At 58.1% G+C, this 19,538-nt stretch overlaps 1 protein-coding gene across 3 annotated transcripts; it reads right to left on the bottom strand.

Annotated features, from left to right (window-relative positions):
• Positions 1 to 89: 89 nt before the first annotated feature.
• Nuak1 (Nuak family kinase 1) lies at positions 90 to 19,481 on the bottom strand. 3 transcript variants are annotated; one of them, XM_033482734.2, is made up of 13 exons: positions 19,325 to 19,481; positions 14,017 to 14,130; positions 13,604 to 13,803; positions 13,037 to 13,507; positions 12,431 to 12,962; positions 11,201 to 12,323; positions 10,789 to 11,136; positions 10,315 to 10,727; positions 9,924 to 10,220; positions 9,785 to 9,820; positions 9,311 to 9,483; positions 1,113 to 5,499; positions 90 to 1,040 (listed from the first exon to the last, which is right to left on the bottom strand). In XM_033482734.2, the coding sequence occupies exons 2-13, from the start codon at positions 14,112 to 14,114 to the stop codon at positions 881 to 883; spliced, it is 8,238 nt and encodes a 2,745-aa protein (XP_033338625.2). In that variant the 5' UTR covers positions 14,115 to 14,130; positions 19,325 to 19,481; the 3' UTR covers positions 90 to 880. The 3 variants fall into 3 exon arrangements, with proteins under 3 accessions (XP_033338625.2, XP_033338624.2, XP_033338626.2); XM_033482733.2 differs by lacking the exon at positions 19,325 to 19,481 and adding an exon at positions 18,810 to 19,087; XM_033482735.2 differs by lacking the exons at positions 9,785 to 9,820; positions 19,325 to 19,481 and adding an exon at positions 18,810 to 19,087.
• Between the last annotated feature and the right edge of the window lie 57 nt (positions 19,482 to 19,538).

The following is a 19,538-nucleotide window of genomic DNA, read 5'->3' as shown; positions in this document are numbered from 1 at the left end:
ACTGGCGAAAAGCACGCGTTCGGAGAAACATTCGAAGCCCGTCGCTCGCGCTTCGAACGGAGGAACGGAGAGAAGGAGGCGACGGCCGATTCGAATATCGATGATATTTATTTAAAGATACGTATATGAATAGAAAACGCATACACAACAAGCGGAAGACCGTAGCCGATCGGTCGCGGAGGGTTCTCGGGCCGCGTCGGGGCGAGAGCTCCTCCTCTCGCGAACGTGGTCCCAATTCGTAGCCGGATCGCGCGAGAACGAGTTTCGCTTGATCGGAACTCGCTGGATCGCGAGCAAACAGTTCGCGCGGACCGAGCCATTGGGAAAACTAGCCGTCGCTGCGGCAAAATCGGCGAAACCGCGCAAAAATCGCAACGAGATGCGACGAGCTGCCAATACGCTTCGCTCGCGTTTCTACGAATACTGCAACCGATCTCGCGACGCGAACGAACGTTCGCGCGATTAGCAAGGTCGACGACTCTCCCGATCGGGGGACGTTTCACGTTTTACGTCGCGCGCGCGTCTTCTTTCGTGCAACGGTAACGGCGACACACCGACAGTGGTAATAGCGACAACGATAACGGCGATTAGAAAAGAAACGAAAGAGAAGAGGAACAAAACAACTGTTGCACGCGAATTCGCTTGAACGCGCGCGCGGTCACGACACAAACTCGAAGACTAGAGTTTCGAAAGATACGCGCCGCGATCGACGCGGGCCTGAACGGCGGGGGCGGGCCTTTGCCAAATCGTTGGCAGAAACACCGGTTTCTCGACTAGATATCGATCGGCTGCGCTTATCGGCTTCGGTTCTCGAACGGAGGATAAGCTGGATCGAGCTGTTCGTCGTCCGGATCGGGAGACGCCGAGCCTTTCGACGGACTCAATAATCGCGGTCGCTTCCAGCGGGCGCGCGCGCCATCGACGAATCGTCGAAGATGGGCGAGCGACGGTGGCCCTCGTTTTGTCGGTCGCTGGTGCTGGCGCTGGCACTGGCACTGATGCTCGCGCTGACGCTGGCGCTCGTGCTCCCGCTTCTGCTCCTGGAAATCGAAGAAGACGCGTTTCAATTCGAGGCGGGACTTCGCGGGGCGGTCCGATTCGCGAAGGTGTACCTTGTCCGCTCGACGAATCGTTCCTCTTCCCGATCGCGCTGCTCGCCGGGCTCCGCGTCGCTCGCGTTCTCCGCGTACGGATTCCGCTTCGAGGCGGTCGCGCGCGAGTCCTTGGCGCCGTTGTAGTAGCCGTTCTCGCATCTTCCGGAGTAGTCGCCGGTGATCGGGGACTTTCTGATCTGCAAGAAGTCGGCGGAACCGGAAGCCAACAGCTCCTCGTAATACTCGACGGTCTTCGGGCCCTTCGCGGAGCTGCCGTACTTTCTCGGCAAGGTGGACGTCGAGCCGAAGCTGTCGATCGTTGGCTCCGTCAGCAGGCCGGCGTACGGGCTGCGGTAGCTCGCGAGGTCCGAGTCGATCGAGAAGTCCGCGCTGTGGTATCTCGTCCGGGAGCTGGACAGGTCGAAGGTCGGCGATCGGATGTACCTGCGGAGCGGGTCGTACGAGGAGGAGAGAGGAGGCAGGTGCTCGATCGACGACCTGGCGTCGAGGATGTACGGGGACGAGGTCGCGTCCGAGTATCTGGGCCTCTCGAGGGACCGATTCCGCGCGGCCATCGCGGCCGCGACCGCGTCGTCGGCGTACAAGTCGAAGCTTCTCGTTCGTCGAGAGTCCTGTTGCCCGGTCCTGCCGATCGTAGCGGCGAGACCGTAGCCGCCGGTGCCGTACTTGCCGCGGTCTCGATGCTCCCTGTCTCGGTCCCGGTGCCCGCCGAAGCTGTACTTTCGCGGCAGCGACGCCGCGCTCGTCGACAGCCCGAGACCAGGCGGCGGCGCCGTCAGCGACGGCCTTCGTCTGTCGTTGAACCGGGAGTAGAAGCTCCGCCTGCGAATCCGGTCGATCACCGACTCCGTCGTCGAGCTGTCCGCCCTCGCGTACAGAGAACGCGACGGCGACGTGGGCGAGCGAAGATCCGTCCTGGCGTGGTTCAGCTCCGTCGAGCTGACGGACCACGAGTCGAAGCTGTCGGGCTCGTCGACGGGCGAGAACGGCTCGAGATCCGTCGGCGATTCTTTCCACGGCTGTCTGCTGGCCGGCGTCGCGACCGTGGCGACCGTGACGACCGGAGCGACGGGTGCCGCCGACGCCTCCTTGTCCCCGTCTCTCCTGTCCTCGCGCTTCTCGAGGTCCTCGAGGACCTTGGGAGGAGGCTGCTCGTGATCCGCGGCGGCCTCTCTCGCGGCCCCGACGCGGCTCTCGATCATCTTGGCGCACTCGGTCACCTCTCTCTTCAGCTCGGCGACGTCCTTGGCGCGCAGCGGCTTGTCGATCACGATCTTGTTGCCGGTGATGCTGGCGCGATGCGTCACCTTCGAGAGACACTCGATCAGCTTGTCGGGCAGGAGCTCCTCGGGCCGAATAGGGTGCGTCGTCTTCGGGGAGTCGCGGGAATCGGCAAAGTCGCCGCCGGACGTCTTCGGCGACTCGGACTTGGGCGAGTCCCTCTTGGGTGTGGTGTTCCTGAACGAGTGCTGAGGTATCTTGGACAGGTCGAGCTTCAGGTTGGTTCGGCTCGCGCGCTGCGAGTCCTGCGGCTTGGCGTCCGGAACGCAGCCCGGCTTCCCGACGACGGTCTTGCCGTCGCCGACGCTGCACCGCGTCGAGGCCCTTCCGTTGGTTTGCGACTCGACGCCGTTCTCTTTAGATTTGCCGAGGTCCTTGCAGAGGTTCGACTTTACCGGTTCCGAACTCTGACCGGCATCGGCGGCTGCTCCGATCGTCGGTTTCTTCTTCGTTCTCGGCTTCCCGAGTTTCCCCGCGTCGTCCGGCTTCTCCTCGGAGCCGTCCGAGGGCGTCTTCTTCCCCAGCTTCTTCACCGTTCGCGTCACCTTTTTCCTCTTGGTCCCGTCGACCTCGTTTCCTTCGCCGGTTTCGCCGGCCTTGGTCGTCTTTTTGACGGTCGGCGTCAGCGACCTCTTGTCGGCGTCGTCGCGTTTCGTCGATTCGCCGGTCGACGATCCCGTCGACGATCCGGTCTCCGCGAGCGTCCTGTTCTTCCTGGTCTTCAGTACCTTCTTCTCGACGAGCAGGCCGCCGTTCGCAGCCTCTCCCTTCTTCTCGGCGGACTCGTCTCGCTTCGTCTCTCCGTTCGATTTCTCGCGAGGAGCGTCCGCCGAGTCTCTCTCTCTTTCGCTCGATCTCGCCGGCGTCTTGGGCTCCTTCTCGCTGGAGGCTCTTCTCTCCTTGGCGATCGACGGCTTCTCCTTCGGCGGAGACCGCTTCGGCGACTCGGGCCCCGCGGCCGGCTTTATTTTTCCCTCGGCGACGAGCTTCTTGGTCGCCTTCGGCTCGACCTTGCCAGCGAGCTTCGTCGGTATCCTGCTGCCGTTGCCGTTGCCGTTTCCAGCGCCGTTCGCGCAGCAAGCCGCGTCCTCGCCGACGACCGCGGCGTCGCTCTTCGAGGACTTTGGCGGGCTTCGCTTGAGCCGGCCGAGGATCGCGTTCTGCGTGCGGCTGCCGATCGCGTTCGCCGCCTGCTTCGCGTCCGTGCTCCTGAACAGGCCCAACACCGACGAGACCTTGCTCCTCGAGGACGTTCGACCGACGGGCTTGCTCGACGCGATCAGATCTTCGACGCTGCCGGCCTTCCCGAGCGATCCGGCTTCGCGGGCCGGCCTCGCCTCGCCGGGCGGCGCGGAGCGTTCTCGCGACTCGCTCGCGAGTCCGCCGTTTTGCGCCGAAGCCGCGGCTCCGCTCGGCTCCTCGCTCGACCGGAGCCGTTCCAACTTCTTCTCGAGCGAGTGCAGGAAGCTGTTTCGCGACCCGTGCTTCTCGGTCTTCTTCCCCTCGACGGATTCGACGATCGGCGTCGGCGCCGGCGTCGGCGTCGGCGTCGGCGTTACCGGCGACGCGTCCTCCTCCCGTTTCTCCTCGGAGGAATTCTCGTTCGGCCGGCTGTCCTTCCTGAGCGCGTTGATCTCGTTCTTCAGCTCCTTGTCCCGCTTCTCTCGCTCGACGCTGCTCGCCTCGCGCGGCCTGCTCTCGCTCTTCCGCCTCATGAAGCGAGACTTGCGCCTCTCGTTCTCGGCCGCCTTCCGCTCCTCCTTCTCCTTCGCGTACTTGCTCTCCTCCCGCGGAGTGTCGAAGAAGTCGGGCCGCAGGAACCGCGATATCCTGTGCTGCTTCGACTTCTGCGGCTTCTCCTTCTCCCTGTCGGCGTCCTTGTTCCTCTCCCGCTGCTTGGACTCGGCGTCCCGGTTGCTCGACGGCCCGAACAGCTTGCCGAGGAGGGACTTCTCCGGGCTGAGGGCCCGCGCCGCGACGCCGCCGAGATCCCGCGCGTCCGCGAACGACTTGCGACGATCCGGTCGGCCGGTCGGCTCCCTGGTCAGCGAGCCGGACCGCAGCCGCAAGCTCGGGATGCAACTCCGCCGCTTCGCCAAGCTCGAGGAGGAGCACTGGTCGGCGCGCTCGCCGATCGGGACCAGCGACTGCTTCTCGCATTTGTCGTTCTCCTTGTAGCTGGAGCTCAGATTCGGGTCGAACCGGTTCGATCCGAGGTTCCTCAGCTTCGACTCCTTGATCAGATTCTCGGCGGCGAGCAGCCTGTTCTCGAAGCTCCTCGACGACCGATCCGACTTGCCGGCGTAGGAGAACCGGTTGTAGTCGAGCGCGTTCGAGGAGGACTCGGTGGTCGGCGAGGTGTCGTACGACTTGGTCGACACGCTGGACGTCGCGTCCGGCATCTCCGAGACGGAGCCGTTGTCGGTCGCGTAGCTGTCCAGGTGGTCGAACTCGAGTCTCGGCGGCGGGCCCGACGCGTCGTCGGTCGCCGGCTCCTCTTGGATCTTGTCGGTCCTGTACGCGTGGAAGTTCTCCCTGCGCAGCTTGCCGGCACCGGCGGCGGTCGCCGCGGCGTTCTCCGCGTATTTCCTGACGGCGGCCGTCGCGTACTTGGAGAACGGCGCGGTCGCCGACCGGCGATCGACGTCCGCGTCCAAGTCGTAATCGTAGCCGTAGCCGTAGCCGTAGCAGTCGTCGTCGAAGAGGCTGACGCTTCGTCGCGGCAACGGCGACGCTCGATGGGACGCGTCTCTGCCGGTGCTCGTCGACTCCAGCAGGCTGTTCGATCTGCGCACCGTTCTGTTGTTGGCCGAGGCACGATGCTCCTTGTACTCTGTCCGATCGGAGACGGCGTCGACGTCGGCGTCGCCCTCCGTCGCGGACGGCTCCGTCGCCTCGACCGAGCGCCGGTGCCGTTTCTCGTACGGCAAGGGTCGCCTCGTTTGCTCGATGAACGATCTGCTGAGCCGCTTCGCCAGGCTCGGCGTGAACCCGAGTTCCAACGATTCTCGCGCGTCTTTGCCGACTCGGGCCAGCTCCGTTTCCGGTTCCGCTTCGGCTCTCGTTTCTGCTGCCGTATCCGCGTCTTCGCGCTCTACTCTATCTGGAAAAAGAGTGAGATAACGTCTACGCAAATTCCACACATTCCGCGCGAAAAGTCTGGCGTTCTCGTTGTTCGGGACGAGGAACGGGAACGGGAACGGGCGCGGGTGCGGGCGCGGGTGCGGACGTTCGGGATGCGACCGGGCAAAACATTCTTCTTCGTCTTCTTCTCTCGGTATTTACACTCCTTTATTTCTGCATACATGTAACGCGTTGCCTTCTCTTATATAAAATCTCTCGAAAATTAATAAATAAACTCGCGCGCGCGCGTGCGCGCGCTACTGCTCGCGCGAGGTCGCTAGGTTGTCGCGCTGCGACGTCCGACCTCTTCCCCGTTAGCACCGGCTTTTGACCGTCGGTCGACGAAAAAAGGAGTAATCGCGAACGCGATTATTGCTAAAAGTTACGAAATATAATCGCGCTGCTTTGGCATCGGTGGCGACGACCGAACGAGCGCACCGTCGACTCGTTGCGAAACCGAACCGAGACGCGAGGAAAAATATCGAACAAGTTGACGAGTAGCGCCGAGGGGAAAAGCGTCGGCGACGCGTCGCAGATTCTGGCACAAAACGGGATCGAGAGCGATCGGTTGGGTTGAGCCGTTGCCGCCCGCTGTAACTAACTTCTGCCGTTGCCGCCGCTTCCGCTGCTTTCGCTGGTTTTTACTGCCGCATCTGTCGCCGTCTCCCCCCGCTGCTTCCTTCCGCTTCCATCGCCGTTGCCGTTGCCGTTGTCGGCGTCGCTTCCGTTTCCCTTTCGAAATCGAACCAGATGCGAGCACATCGACGAAGAGAGAACGGGACGTACGTACGCGGCGTAAAACTCGCGTTCGTCGAGCGTGTTGACCCGAGGCGCGAAGGTTCTCGTCGAACGAACGCACGTTCGTTCGTCGTTCGTTCGTTCGTTCGTTCGATCGATCGATCGGTCGACTCGCTGGTCCCTCTCGAAAGAAAGTTATCCTTCGAAGAGATCGGTGTCTCTCCTCTCTGCATCGATTCCGGGAAGTCCGCGAGCGATTACATCGAAATACGAACGCGTCGCGCTTTCGCGTCCTTAACTTGATCCAAACAACCGCAACGCTATTGCGTCGACTCGAGTCAAAAGTAATGCAGTGTACAATATTAAATACAATATAGTAGCATTATCAAAGCATGCTGAGACAACGTGAAGTAATAAAACGCTGTTATTTAAACTCTTGAAAACACAACAAATATCAGCCATCTCAAACAAGGGTTAGCTCTCTCCTTCGCCTTGCGGTACACATCGATCTATCGAGATACCGTCTTCCTCAACGAATGTAGAAATCTCTTTGTTATGCAACGGATTTTGTTTAGTATGTATACCGTTTTGGAAACGCGACGATAACGTCGGGTTCTCGTTGCGAATCGATCGTCGCGCGCGTTGCCTCCTTCGTTTCTGCTCTGGCACGTAATTGTCGCGATTTTCCGATTCCATTTCCGTTTTCGTTCGCGGCTAAAAGCTGTTCCGCGAGGACACGCGAACGCCGTCGCGGGGACTCGGTTCGACAAACTTCTCGGCTCTCGATTCGACGGAGCTCTTCTCGATCGCGTTCGCTCGAGATCCTCTCGTCTCGTCTCGACACGGAGTCGACGAACAGGCTCGCGAGCGTAACGTGTTTCGCCGATGTTCGGTGTTCGGTGTTCGGTGTTCGGTGTCCGATATCCGAGCCGCGAGTACATTATAACAGAGTGTTTGCTGTCGCGAGCTCCGCGCAGTGGATTCGGCGGCTCTGTGCTTCGTCGAACGTGACACCAACCGACAGACGGATGACCCGCGACGGGAATAGAGTGTCGCGTTCGCTTGATAGAGAGTGTAGAATAGTACCTAACTTGGTTTGTCTACTGGGGATTACCGTCTGCCCGCCTACGGAGAGTCACTCGCACGGTCGCTGCAACAACCGTCAGAAAAGACCGTCAATTATACACGTGCTACAAAACGGATACCACCGGGACGACTTCGCTTTCCGCGGTACAGTAACGTCTCCCTTACCGACGCTCGGATTCTCCACTAAATTGGACAATTTCGCAAGAGGAGATACGATCGTTCGAGCCTCGCGGCTCGTTTTTATAATTGTGGACAATTTATTACTATAAAAATAAACCACGAGGCTCGAACAATCGTATCTTCTCTGCCCAAATTGTCCATTTTCGTGCGCAATCTGGGCGTCGATTAGGGAGACATTACTGTACGTGTTTTCGAGGTCGGTCCGCACCGACGCCGACGCGTTGCTCGTCGATCGACGAACGTCCACGTCTTCGCCGAAGCAACCTTGGACGAGCGTCGACGACGAGGAAATCGTCGGAAGAGGATGCGGACCGCGAAAGCATCGATCGCCGGTGACAAACAGTTTCAATTCCCTTGATCGCTGATTGAAGAGTCGACGATAGACGTGAAGTAGATGCATGAATGTTCTTGATTCAAGATGGATTCTGTCTCTTGGATAGCATAGAACCGAAGTTGTTCCTCGTGCGCTCGTGCGCGTTCATGGATACGTGCGCAGTCATGCCATAAACTTTAGTACAATACGCGTACACTCGATCAATTACAAAAGACGAATGTATTACGGCTGCTCGTTCGTGTTAATAGGATAATGTGTGTACATGTATATATCTAGACATATACGCGTATATATGCGATACATATGTGTACGTATAGAAAAATCTACAGCAACAACATTGCAACTCGCTACTACAGCGTATTATTATTACTATTATTATTATTATTATCATTATTGTCATTGCTATTATTACCATTATTATTAATTATATATCTTGTATTACATTATTATATATTACGAGGTTCTATGTCAGGCAAAGTGTGAGTTACGTCTGTGAGTAATTCAAATAGCGAAAACCCGTTTCTCTCACGTTCGCGACCGATCGCGGCGCGCCGATTTTCCCTTTGGATCGATACACTGCTGCAACGAGCACGAGCACGGGATCGTGGTGGAAGTGTAGAGGGGACGTCACGGTTATTCGAATGAAAATTGTAAATTGTACACAGCAGGCGGGTACCGTTTCCCTTTTTTTCTTTTTGCGAGCAACATCGAACAAGACGCGCGCTTCGATCGGCAAACGATTCGCGCGATCCTCCCACCCTCTCGCGAAAACAAACGGTGGAGAACGATGGAGAACGATGGAGAACGGAGAAGAGTTGAGAAGAGAAGAGTGTGCGATCCGTGAAAGAGCCTAGAAATCTCCCGAAATTATCGGAACCACGTTTACCCACCTGTGCCAAACATGAACCGATCGACTATTCTAAGTAGGGTTAGTAGAAAAAGTTGCAAAAAACATGTTCAGGCAATCAAAAAGTCGGAAAAATACCACGTCGTCGACGATGGGACACACGGACGGCGGGGGGAGAGATCGGGGGAAGGAGGAACAGAGTGGACGAGCGAGAGACAAAAAGGCGGAGAGTAAACTAAAAGAGAAGAGGCAAATCGATAAAAGTAAAGAAAAAAAGATGGCTCTGTCTATCAACGACTCGACAACAGCTATAGGTACTAGGAGATGCATACCGATTACCATCCAGGATGTTCTCGGCCGTCTCGCGACTTTCTTTCGTCGGCGATACGTTTCCGAGCAAAAAACGCGGGGCCCGCGCGCGTTCCGCGAAGTCGCGAGACGAACGAATCCCGGATGAAAAGATCCCGAATGGATCGCACCCGTCGATCCTTTGCGATTCGCCGAGGAACGCGCAAAGGGCCGACGAGGAACGTCGGCCGTCGGACGCGACGCGACTCCGCATCGAGCTGTCGGAGTCTTGGAAACAGTTTGACGACACTCTCTTACCTCTGGGCAAGGTGTTGCTGCCGATATCGAACACGGTTTCCCTCGTGGGCGTGCTGTTGGATCCGTGGGTGGTGCCGGGGCTGCTGGGATTCGTCGAGTCGACGGGATCTTTCCTCGAGAACGCGTCCTCGTCGCGGCCCAACGGATGCCTGAACTGAGACTCCGTCAATCGCCTGTGCTCGGCAGAAAGCAAACCTCGGGTGATTCCCCGTGATCGTCGAGAGTACGCAGTCGTGGCGAGACCCGGCTGGATTTCCCGACACGAACTGACCCCGATCGTTCTCGTTCGCGATTCTCGAAATGATCGGGATCGGGGTCGATCGGGGGAGGGTGTTTCGACGAACGCGAAGAAAGCTTGCCAGCTTGCGATTCGTTACGTTCGGCGAATCAATCGTATAATATGTTCTGCACTACCTTCTAAGATAATCGGGATACACTACATTGTTCTAAAGTTGTTGTAACAATTGGACTCACGTAGTCACGGTCCTCGTTTCGACATACGTCTGGTAGCTTGCGCAAACAAGCGTCGAATCGTTCCGATTAGACTTCGATAGAGAGCCGACTCGCGTCGCGACGTCGCGCGGAAACAGAGACAAGGCCGTTGGCCAATTACCTCGATAACGGCTTATTCAGACCCCAGAACGTTTGCGAGGAGTTCGGGCCCAATCTTCCGAAGAGTCGAGAGCTGGGGAACCCGGCGTTTCGGTTATCGTCCACGTTCAGTCTCTGGGTTAAGCTCCGCACTCTGGAGAGCAGAGTGCTGAACAGATTTTCCGCCGTGAGCAGCTCGAAGCCGTCGTCGTCGTCGTCCTCGCCGGAAGACAGACTGTCCGCGTGTTCCGGAGGTTGCCTCGACGGCCGAGAGCTTCTCAGTCGATGCATGTGCCTCTGCAGGAGATCCTCGCTGTCTCTGCGAAAACGGGAACGAGTGAACGAAGTAGGACAACGATCGACAACGATGCGCGAAACGAAGTCGAGAACCGAGAACCGTGCTCCCGACCAACCTGTGCAACGAGGAGAACGGTGACTCGTCCTCGCTGGCGTCCGACAACAGTGAGCTCATTCTTCGGGGCCTGGCGAACCTGGACCTGGACGCGTTGGCGTTCGCGCCCGCGTTCGTCGACGTGCCCGTCTTGTTCTCGGGTTCCACGCTGCCCGACCTGGGCGTCACGTAACCGCCGCCCTCGACCGCGATGGGGATTATGTATTCTCTGGGACTCTTCCTGATGGGTTCCGGACCGACCGTCGAACCCAAAGCGCTGTCGGTGTCCGAGTCGGCGGTCGATTGTCGGGACAACGATCCCGATCTCTGCGAGACCAATCTCTGAGCCATCGGTGGTTTCGGCGGCGTCGACGGCGTCGGCGGAGTCGGTGGCGTCGACGAGTGTTGCAACGATCTCCCGCTGTCCCCTTCGACCTGCGAGCACGACGCAATGTACCCTAGGGGTCTACGGACGACATCGATTTCTCGAACAAACCTGTATCGGTATTATTCTCTCCTTGGGTGGTGCAGAGGCTGCCGTATGCCTGATGTCCGGCTCGAGGCTCGAGCTCCGATGCGCTTGCGGAATCGCGGCTGCGACAGGGAACGCCACCTCGGACCTCTGGGTTCGCAGCTTCTGCGGCTGGAACGCGTCGATCTTCGCTTCCACCTCGGACCTGAACGCCACCGGTTCCGAAGACTTTGCTCCCGACAACGAGATCTCGGCTTTGCTGGTTTTGCGCGGCCTCGGCAGGGTCGCGCTTTTCAGAGTTATCTCCACCTTGCTGGACATCCTGGGCTCCTCCCCTCGCGCCTCGTCCATCTCTCGAACGTCCGTGGACACCTGAAAACGAAAGGAACGTTCGAACGATCGAAACAATCGGTGAAAGACGCAACGCGATCGTTACCGGCGACTGCTTGTTTCCGCTCGAGGACTCGCCGAACGAGAAGGTGGTGTCGACCGGAGTGGAAACGGACACCGTGGCGGTCCTCGAGTCGTTCGCTCCGACGGGTATCTTCAGCGGAAGTTTTTTCGGCTCGTGTCCCGGAGGTGAAACCGGCGGAGATCCGTTCACTCTTCGCTGCACCGGAGGCTTGCCGATCGCGCCGCTTATGATATCCACGGCCCGTTTCTTCGCCTCTTCCTTCTTCTTCTCCTCCTCGTCCTCCGGCTTCTGCGTCCGTTGTTCCTGCTGCTGCTGCTGCTGCTGCTGCTGTTCCTCGCCTCGAGTCTCCCGCGGTTGCTTCGACTGTTCGACGACCGATTTGTTCGTCTTCTTGTCCGTGGGCACGTCGATGATCACTTTGGAGGCGCTAGGCTTGGCCGGAGGCGGCGCGCCGATCGAAGACAAACTGGCTTTCCGCTCGAACACTCGTTTCGCTCCGCCCACGTTCACTCCGGGAATAAAGATCTTTTTCGGCTTCTCGGTCTCGACGTTCGACGCCATCTGATTGAACTTCTCCGCGGTTTCGAAAATCTTCGAACGTCTCCTCTCGAACGTTCTCGCCGGAACGTCCCGCGTCTCCGTGGACAGCTCCGAGTCCAGGGAGAGCGCCTTCTCTTTCAGCTTCTTGAATTCCCGTTGCGTCGCCTCCAAGCTGACGGTGTCGTGACCCACGAATCGGTCGTTGCCGGTCAACTTCGACTCGCAGGTTTCGGACTTCGAGATCGCTTTTGATCGATCGTCGTACGCCGTCGCGAGATTCTGTCCGCCCTCGACGGATCGGCTGCGCGTCGCTTCGTCTTGCCGGGAGACCTTTTCCTCGCGGTCGGTCGCGCCGGTATTCGAGGCATCGTCCATAATCGCGTCGTCGACCGGCTCCTCCTGTTTCCGCGGCGCTGGCGCGGGCACCGGCGTTTTGCTGCGTTCCTTGCTGGGCGATCTCTCGTTGCATTCCTTGATCAACTCCAGGCAACCGGTCGTCGCGTCGGCTCCGTTCGGATCGGTGCCCGCCGGAGCAAGGATCGCGACGGGGTCCACCTCCATGGCCTCCTCCGTGATCGCGTTCGGAATAGGCGCCGAATGGTGCCTGCGCGAAACGAGAAACTTTTGAGACAGCCGATAGGGGAAATGGTTCGCCGGGGGAAGAAAGAAAGCGGAGAAACAACGAGAAAGAGTGCGCGCGCACGGTTTTACCTGGATCCGGATCTGTAGGCTCTTGGTTCCCGCTCGTCGGTTCTCTCTTTTCTCCTGGAACGCTCCTTCCTCTTGACGCCGGCGGCGGCCGTCTCCTCCATCGACGGCGTCGTCTCCAGCTTCCTCTTGGCCTCGCCGGAGGAGATTTGCTGCGCGGACCTCGACTCGTCCTCCGCCAGCAGCATCTGCATTCTCCTGTTCGCTCTCCTGTCGGAATCGTTTCGATCGAGCTCCATCAAGCTGCCGACGGAATGGCATCTGGTGGGCACCAGGGTTTCGGAAGACACGTCGTCGGTGTCCCCGGCGGCTTGCCGGTCGTCGCCCACCACCAGCTTCTCGGCGCTGGCCGACTGCGGCACCAACGACAGCAGCAGATCGAGCCGCACCGGCGTCTGAGCCGCCAGCTCTTCGGCGATGTCCAAACAGTTCTGCTCGTAGCCCTCGTTCACCCACCAGTGGGTGCAAATCCTTTCTATGTCGGCCCGCTTGCCAGGCGTCACCGTCAACATGTCCTTGATCAGGGGCGAGGCGGCTGCAATCGAACGACGCGTTAGGAATCGGCGGAGACTGGAAAGATATCTGTACGCATCGAACGGATCGACTCACGCGACGGTTTCTTCGGCTCGAAGTAGTTGGACTGCGAGATCTGTTTGACTAGTAGCTTAAAGTTCGAGCCGTCGAAGGGCATGGCACCGTAGACCAACGTGTAGAGAAGAACGCCCAAGCTCCAGCAGTCGACCTCGGGCCCGTGATAAGGCGTGCCTTTGACGATCTCGGGGCTGGCGTAGAGCGGACTGCCGCAGAACGTGTTCAACAGCCTCTGCTCGTCGAACACGTTCGACAGCCCAAAGTCCGCGATCTTCGCGTTCCCCGCTTGATCCAAGAGAATGTTCTCCAGCTTCAAGTCTCTGTGGCAGATCTTGTGCTTGTGACAATAGAAGACCGCGGTGGCGATCTGTCGGAATATCCGGCGAGCTTCGTGCTCCGACAACACCTTGCGCTCGCTGAGGTAGTCGTAGAGCTCGCCGCCCGCCGCGTACTCCATCACCAGCACCATTTTCTCTCTGTTCTCGAACACTGAAATCAAAACGGAACACGTTATCCTGAATCTTCGTTGGCGCGCAGCTTCGAAGCCGGTCGCGTCGAGATCCGAGATCGAAGATCGATTCTTACCTTCGTAAATGTGAATGATGTTCGGATGCTGGACGCTCGACATTATCTGAATCTCCCTTCGTATCCTGATCAGATCGGCCTCCGTTTCGATTTTGCATTTCTTGATGGTCTTGATCGCCACTTCTTGGCCGGTCTCTTTGTTTATGCCGAGCTGAACTTTACCGTAAGTACCTTGACCGAGCTTCTTGATGATGTCGAACCTGAATCAAAGAAAACAAACGGAACACGTTGGGGGTGCGACGCCTCGGACACACGCGCGTCATCGTCTACGCGGGGCGGTTCGTTCTACGTCGAAACGGGTAGAACAGCGGCGCCCGCTCTCTCGTTTCGAATCATCGAATCGCACGGATATTTCTCTTTTTTCTCTTTTTCTCTCTCGTTCGCCGCTTCTCGATCTCGCTGGACCGACGTACCTCTGCTTCAACTTCCTTTTGTGATTGTGAAGACGCACCCCTCCCGTGCTCTCCATGCCTCCCATAATGTTGTGTATGCTCGCCTCGCCGACAACCATTTTGCCTTACTTATCTCTGCAAAGAAAACGAAAAGAAAAGTCACGATTCAGCTCGAACGCCGCGAGTTCGCGCTCTCTTCGCCATCCCCCGCTTTCCGTTTCGCGACGAAGCCGACGCGATCGCCCTCGGACAGGGCTCCGACGTCGGCCCGGACTTCGTCGATACGTTTCGGCTGTTCGTCGAGCGAGTCTTTCGCGCCCGATCGCGCACAGGTATCTTTTCGTCGAGCATCTTTGGCGCGACGCGGCGAACAAGGACGCCGGAGGAAAGGACGGAGAGCGAGCGAGATCGTGGACGATCCAGCTCGGGCGGATCGTTGAAGCGGCCGTCGTAGGCCGCGGGTCGTAGGAGGATGCCATCGTTTGATCGGAGGCGATCGGTTGCTCGGAGGCGAGGCGTGGGCAAGATCCGAGGAGGCGAGACCGCGTGCTCTCGCGATGGTGAACCGTGGAGCCCGTGGATAACGGCGACGAAGGGGCACTGTTATCGAGCTCGCGGTCCAACGAGGAACGAAGGACGGAGAGGTGGAACGGGGCAGGTTTATTTTCGGTGCGAGACGTCGGTGTACGTCGCTCCCGCCCATGGACGGCCCCGGGGTTGCTCGCCTCCTCGACGAAACGCTCGATGGAACCCAACCGAACCGAACCGTACCGAACCGAACATACGCGCGAATCGTCGCGTTTCCCCCTAATCGGATGGAGAACAAGGACGAGAAGGAGAAAGATTCGAGGCGGGACCACGATCGAAGATCCGCGTCCTCGATGCGTGCCGAAAGAAATTGTTCGAACGGAACGTCTCGACCGTGGAACCGAGACGACGGCTCGTCGGAGGCGGCTATTAATGCCTCGCGATATGGATGTAACGACCGGTCGCCCGTTCGTTTTGGCATCCAAAGCCGGGCTTCCGGCGTGCCGAGGCCGCGGCTGCGTCCGCAAAAGGGGTCAAAGAACCGGCGAAAGCCCTACGGCTGCGCTCCCGCTGGCTGAACGGTCCCCGACGGATAGGTTTTCTCGGAGAATCGGGCGATGGGACGCGACGCGCCGGTTTCGGCGCGGTGTCGCCGAGCATCGATCGTCGGAAGTCGAAAGAAAGTTGCTCTCGGAAACGCTTTCTCCTCTCGATCGACAAACTTTTGTCGCGCATCGGGAGCCGTTCGTTCGGGTATCCGACGTCGTCGACGAGACGAGACGCGACGCGACGAGGCCTAGGCCGACGCTCTCGAATTATTTTTCGGGGTGAATTCCTCGGGTCATGCCAAAACGCTACAATCCGATTTAAGCTTGCGGCTGTGGCACGCCGCGATGCGACAAACCGCGACAAGACCAGAGACAGCAGGAGAACCTTGCCAAATGTCGCGTCGCTCTCTCGTCTCGAACGTCTCGCGATCGTTTTCACCTGATCGACGAGGCGCTTGGCCTTGGCAGGTCCGTTTCCTTCGTCGCGACGTATCCCGTTCCTCGTCGTCGCGGTGCGCGAAAAAAACGAGTTCCGAAGGGCGGCGCGATTTCGTTCGACTCGATTCGGAATCGAAGCGAATCTCGCGAAGCGATTCCCCAAGGAGCCGAGCTCGCTGTGTCCAAGTTGCGTGGACGCTTCCGGGTTTTGACGTTGGCGCGAGCAGATTCGATGGGTGGGCTTTGCCAATTTGCCTCGAAGCAAGCTAGATAGATCGTTACCGTCTAGCCAGCTTCGCAAGGTCTATTATCGCCAGCGTTTTAGCGCCACGGAACTCGAGCCGTCGAACGCGCGGAATACCGCGTGAAAATGGGCACGATCTCGCAAAATATCTCGTCGCGGAGCGCGTGTCCGCGCCGATCTATGGGCCCACGGAACTCTTTGGAAACGGAATGGAACGGAACGGAACACGTGCACGCGCTTGTGCCCCGTAACATCGCCCCGCGGCGCCGCGTCTCGTTCCCGTTCTCGATACTCGATCGGTGCGTTTCGATATTTTTAGCGGACGCGTAGACCCGACCCAACGCGTGGGCAGACTCGGGCTTCAGGGCTGATGTCCTAATGACTTCCATTTCATCGCGCGCGCGTTACGTCCCGCGATGCTTCTTCGAATTCCTCTCTTCCCTCCGCTTCTTCGATTCCCTTTCTCCGATCTCCGGACGTGTTTCGCGGGAGAACGGGAATCGAGATTAACCGATCGATCGATCGCGAAACGGCCGAGAGACGACGTCCCTGCTCCGTCGACGAGCCGAACGATCCGGACGCGAGTGCTCCGAGGAACGCGCAGTAGCCAGGTCACGATCATTTTTACCCGGTATTTTTAGACGGTGTCCAAAATACTACTGTCAACGCGAAGTCTGAAAGAACGCGGGATACGTTCGGCCAGCCGATTACGAGGACGTATCGTCGCGTGCACGCGACGGAGCGTCGGGGAACGTCCCTCGGCACCGTTCGAATACAGTTTCGCGGCATCGTTCGCTGGATTCGGACGAGAGACCGTACGCGGAAACGCGAAAAGATCTTTCCACGTTCGAGCGGAAGCCGAGAAAACGATCTATCGGGTCGATGCATGGGAAGGCGCCGCGCCGCGACCGTTTGGCAGCGTCCCTACCAAAAATCTGCCAAGATAAATTTACATTTGCGCGTTCGCGTTATTAACGGCGGCCGACGCCGGACGCGCGCGGAACGTCCCGCTTTGTCGTTTGGACGCCGTTCGAACGGGACGAGAGCCGAAGGGAACCGAATTCCGGAATTCTTGCCAGTGAGAACTTCCTTTCCTTGGCCTTCCGAGCCTCGCCGTTCGATCGCGGGCCAGGCGGCTGGCTCGAAAACCGGACAAAGTCCGTGGAAAAGCTTCGATCGCGTTCGATCAAGTCGGCGAGCGCGATACGAGGCCGCGACGGAGCGACGCGGACCGTCGGCCCGATGGAAATGGAAGGAGAACCGTCGACGTCCTCCGCGACAGCTTCTATGGTATCTCGTGATTCACGCGTTATTATTAAAACCCGCATTATTCGTCCGCGCGACCCGCGTTGCATATATGAATGAACTCCTGTGCGCGGAGCGCGGGTGATTGTACGCGTGGATCGCGATTTCTCGCGACAAAAGTTTGAGTCACGAGGAATTAATAGCCCACGCTCGGCGAATATCGTCGGTGTTCGCCTTCGCGTTCTCGTTCGTCTTCGCCTTCGTCTTCGTCTTCGTCTTCGTCTTCGTCTTCCCCTTAGACCGCGTATTCGTCTTCGCGTTCGTCTTCGCGTCCGCGAGCATCCGGACATCTGTGCTATTTCGGCCGGGAAATGTTTCGCGGTGTTACGTTCAACGCGCTACAAACGCGAACGAAAAAACAGAGCTCGCGCCTGCTTCGACGACGATTATCAACGTCCGCGAGAAACGATGTCGCAACGCTCGCGTCGCGATTTCGAAACCCGCCGATATCCGCGGCTGTGCTCGGAATCGCGAAAACGAACTTTGCAAAATGTTGCATCGCGCGCGCGGAATTCCCTTATCGCGGGTCTCCTCCCGTCTCTCGTCTCTCCTATCTCGGATGTCGCGCGTTGTGTCCGAGTTATCTATCGGTCGTCGCATGCGACAATTAGGCACGTGCATATTTTCGATAAGAAACGGTGGGCTCGAGACACCCTGTATATACGCGAACCTTCGAGCAACCTATCTCCTCCCCGTTCACGCATCCCTTGCGCCGCGTTTCATCTCGTTGACCTTTAACGAGTTCGTTACGTGCCGCGACAATACGCGAATATACGCGCGCGCGTAGGTAGCAGCCGTGGCTAAATTACGGGGGCGACGGTCACGCGAGAAGTCATCGTCGAGACGTGTTGTCGTCGATGGACCTAGATCGTTTCCACGAGGAACTCTCGTTGGCAACGATCGCCGAGCAATGGCCGTAGCGATGGCCGAGCCGAAATCTTACCGGTAAAGCCGAAACGACCGCGCGCCGCGAACGGACGAGAGAAACGCGGCTTCGGGAAAATGGATGAGACCGGGCGAATCCGGAGAATTGATCCGGACGTCCCGAGGAATCGCCTAACGGCCTAATAAATTGGGTTAGAGAAAATCCATGTCGGAGCGCGCGTATCGCGTATATCGGTGCACCGTTTGCGAATGAACCGCGTACCGCGGTATGTAGGTTTCTATCGATAAAAATAGCATTCTGATATTTTAAAGGGATCTTTCGGGACATCCGTTAATTGTTCCGAGCGGCGTCTTCGGACACGGCCGAGAATAAGGCTTCCTTCGGCCTTCGGCGAAGGGGTTGTCCGAGGACGGTGCCAAAGGGTTCGGGGATTCGGATTCGAGTTCAGGGCCTCCGATTCGGATCGGATCGGTTCGGCTCGATTCGATTCGAAGCGGAACCGAACGGAATGAAACGGAACGAGGCGGAAAGGAACCAGAGGCGAGACCAGACGAGACCGAGCGAGACGGGATTAAACGGTTTAGCGAGGCGATCGAACGACTCCTTGCTCGGTTTCTCGCTCGTTATCGAGCGATCGGAAACGCCTGCGAAAGAAGATCAACGGTGTCTCCGTTGACTGGTTCCGCGAAAGAGTAGAGAATCGGTCTCGGAAGTTTGGCTCAGCCGATACCGTGTACTAACTCGAGACTCGTCTCGACTCGACTCTGCTCGACTCGTCTCGTCTCGTCTCGACTCGACTTCGCTCGACACTCTTTCAATGAGGATCGACGCTCGGATTCAATCTAAAAATAGCGAGAATTTGTACCTTACGGTGAACTCTGGAACGAAATTATCCTCTTTTTGCGGCTGCTACCCGCTTCTAGCCCCGGGATAAACTATAGAAGGAACCAATCACTATTTACACTGTTGTCGTAGTCTTTGGTCCGACCCCGGTCGCTAAGTCTTTCTAACGTTCGAACTTTCCTGAAAGATCGCGAACCTTCTCCGTTTCCACTTCATTTTACCAGACATTTTTCGCGAGACGATACGGCACACGTCTCACGCGCTGCCACCATCTTTATTTACTAATTTTGGACTTGAACGCTGAGAACGGGGAACGGATAGATGGGTACGCCGATCGCGGCGACATCTTTCGCCGTCGTCTTTCACGTACATAAATACCACGTACGTGCTACGTACAGTCGAACGATCGAGCACGCGGCTTGCGTCAGCTTGCGTTAGCTCGCGTTGCAGCAGCGGAATCTATTCGCGTCGGATTATCGCGGAATGAAAAATTATCCCCGATGCACCTTTCCGTCGCCCGACTCGAATCGCGCTTACCTCCGGTAGCTTTCCGTTTTCTTCGAATCTCATTTGATCGGCTATCAACGATCTTCCGTTTTACGTTGCAATATCAAATGTCCGGACAAATAATTTGTGCCGCATTTCCGATAAGGGTCGATGTAAAATCTGCCACGTATTTTCTGCCGTTTTCAAACGTTCGAACAGCGCCACTCCGTGCAGCGGGGAAACGCTGAAACCGTTGGTCTTGACC

Source organism: Megalopta genalis, chromosome 5 (assembly GCF_051020955.1).
Source record: "Megalopta genalis isolate 19385.01 chromosome 5, iyMegGena1_principal, whole genome shotgun sequence".
Taxonomy (NCBI): Eukaryota; Metazoa; Arthropoda; class Insecta; order Hymenoptera; family Halictidae; genus Megalopta; species Megalopta genalis.
This window is presented reverse-complemented; position numbering and strand designations above follow the sequence as displayed.

Bases quoted from the DNA above. Each gene is read 5' to 3' on its own strand.
- Nuak1 (XM_033482734.2), bottom strand. From the start codon at position 14,114: ATGGTTGTCGGCGAGGCGAGCATACACAACATTATGGGAGGCATGGAG. The intron at 12,963-13,036 runs GTGAGTCGATCC...GTTCGATTGCAG, and splicing joins CGAGCCGAAGAAACCGTCGC to CCGCCTCGCCCCTGATCAAG. The intron at 11,137-11,200 runs GTAACGATCGCG...TTTCGTTTTCAG, and splicing joins GCGGAAACAAGCAGTCGCCG to GTGTCCACGGACGTTCGAGA.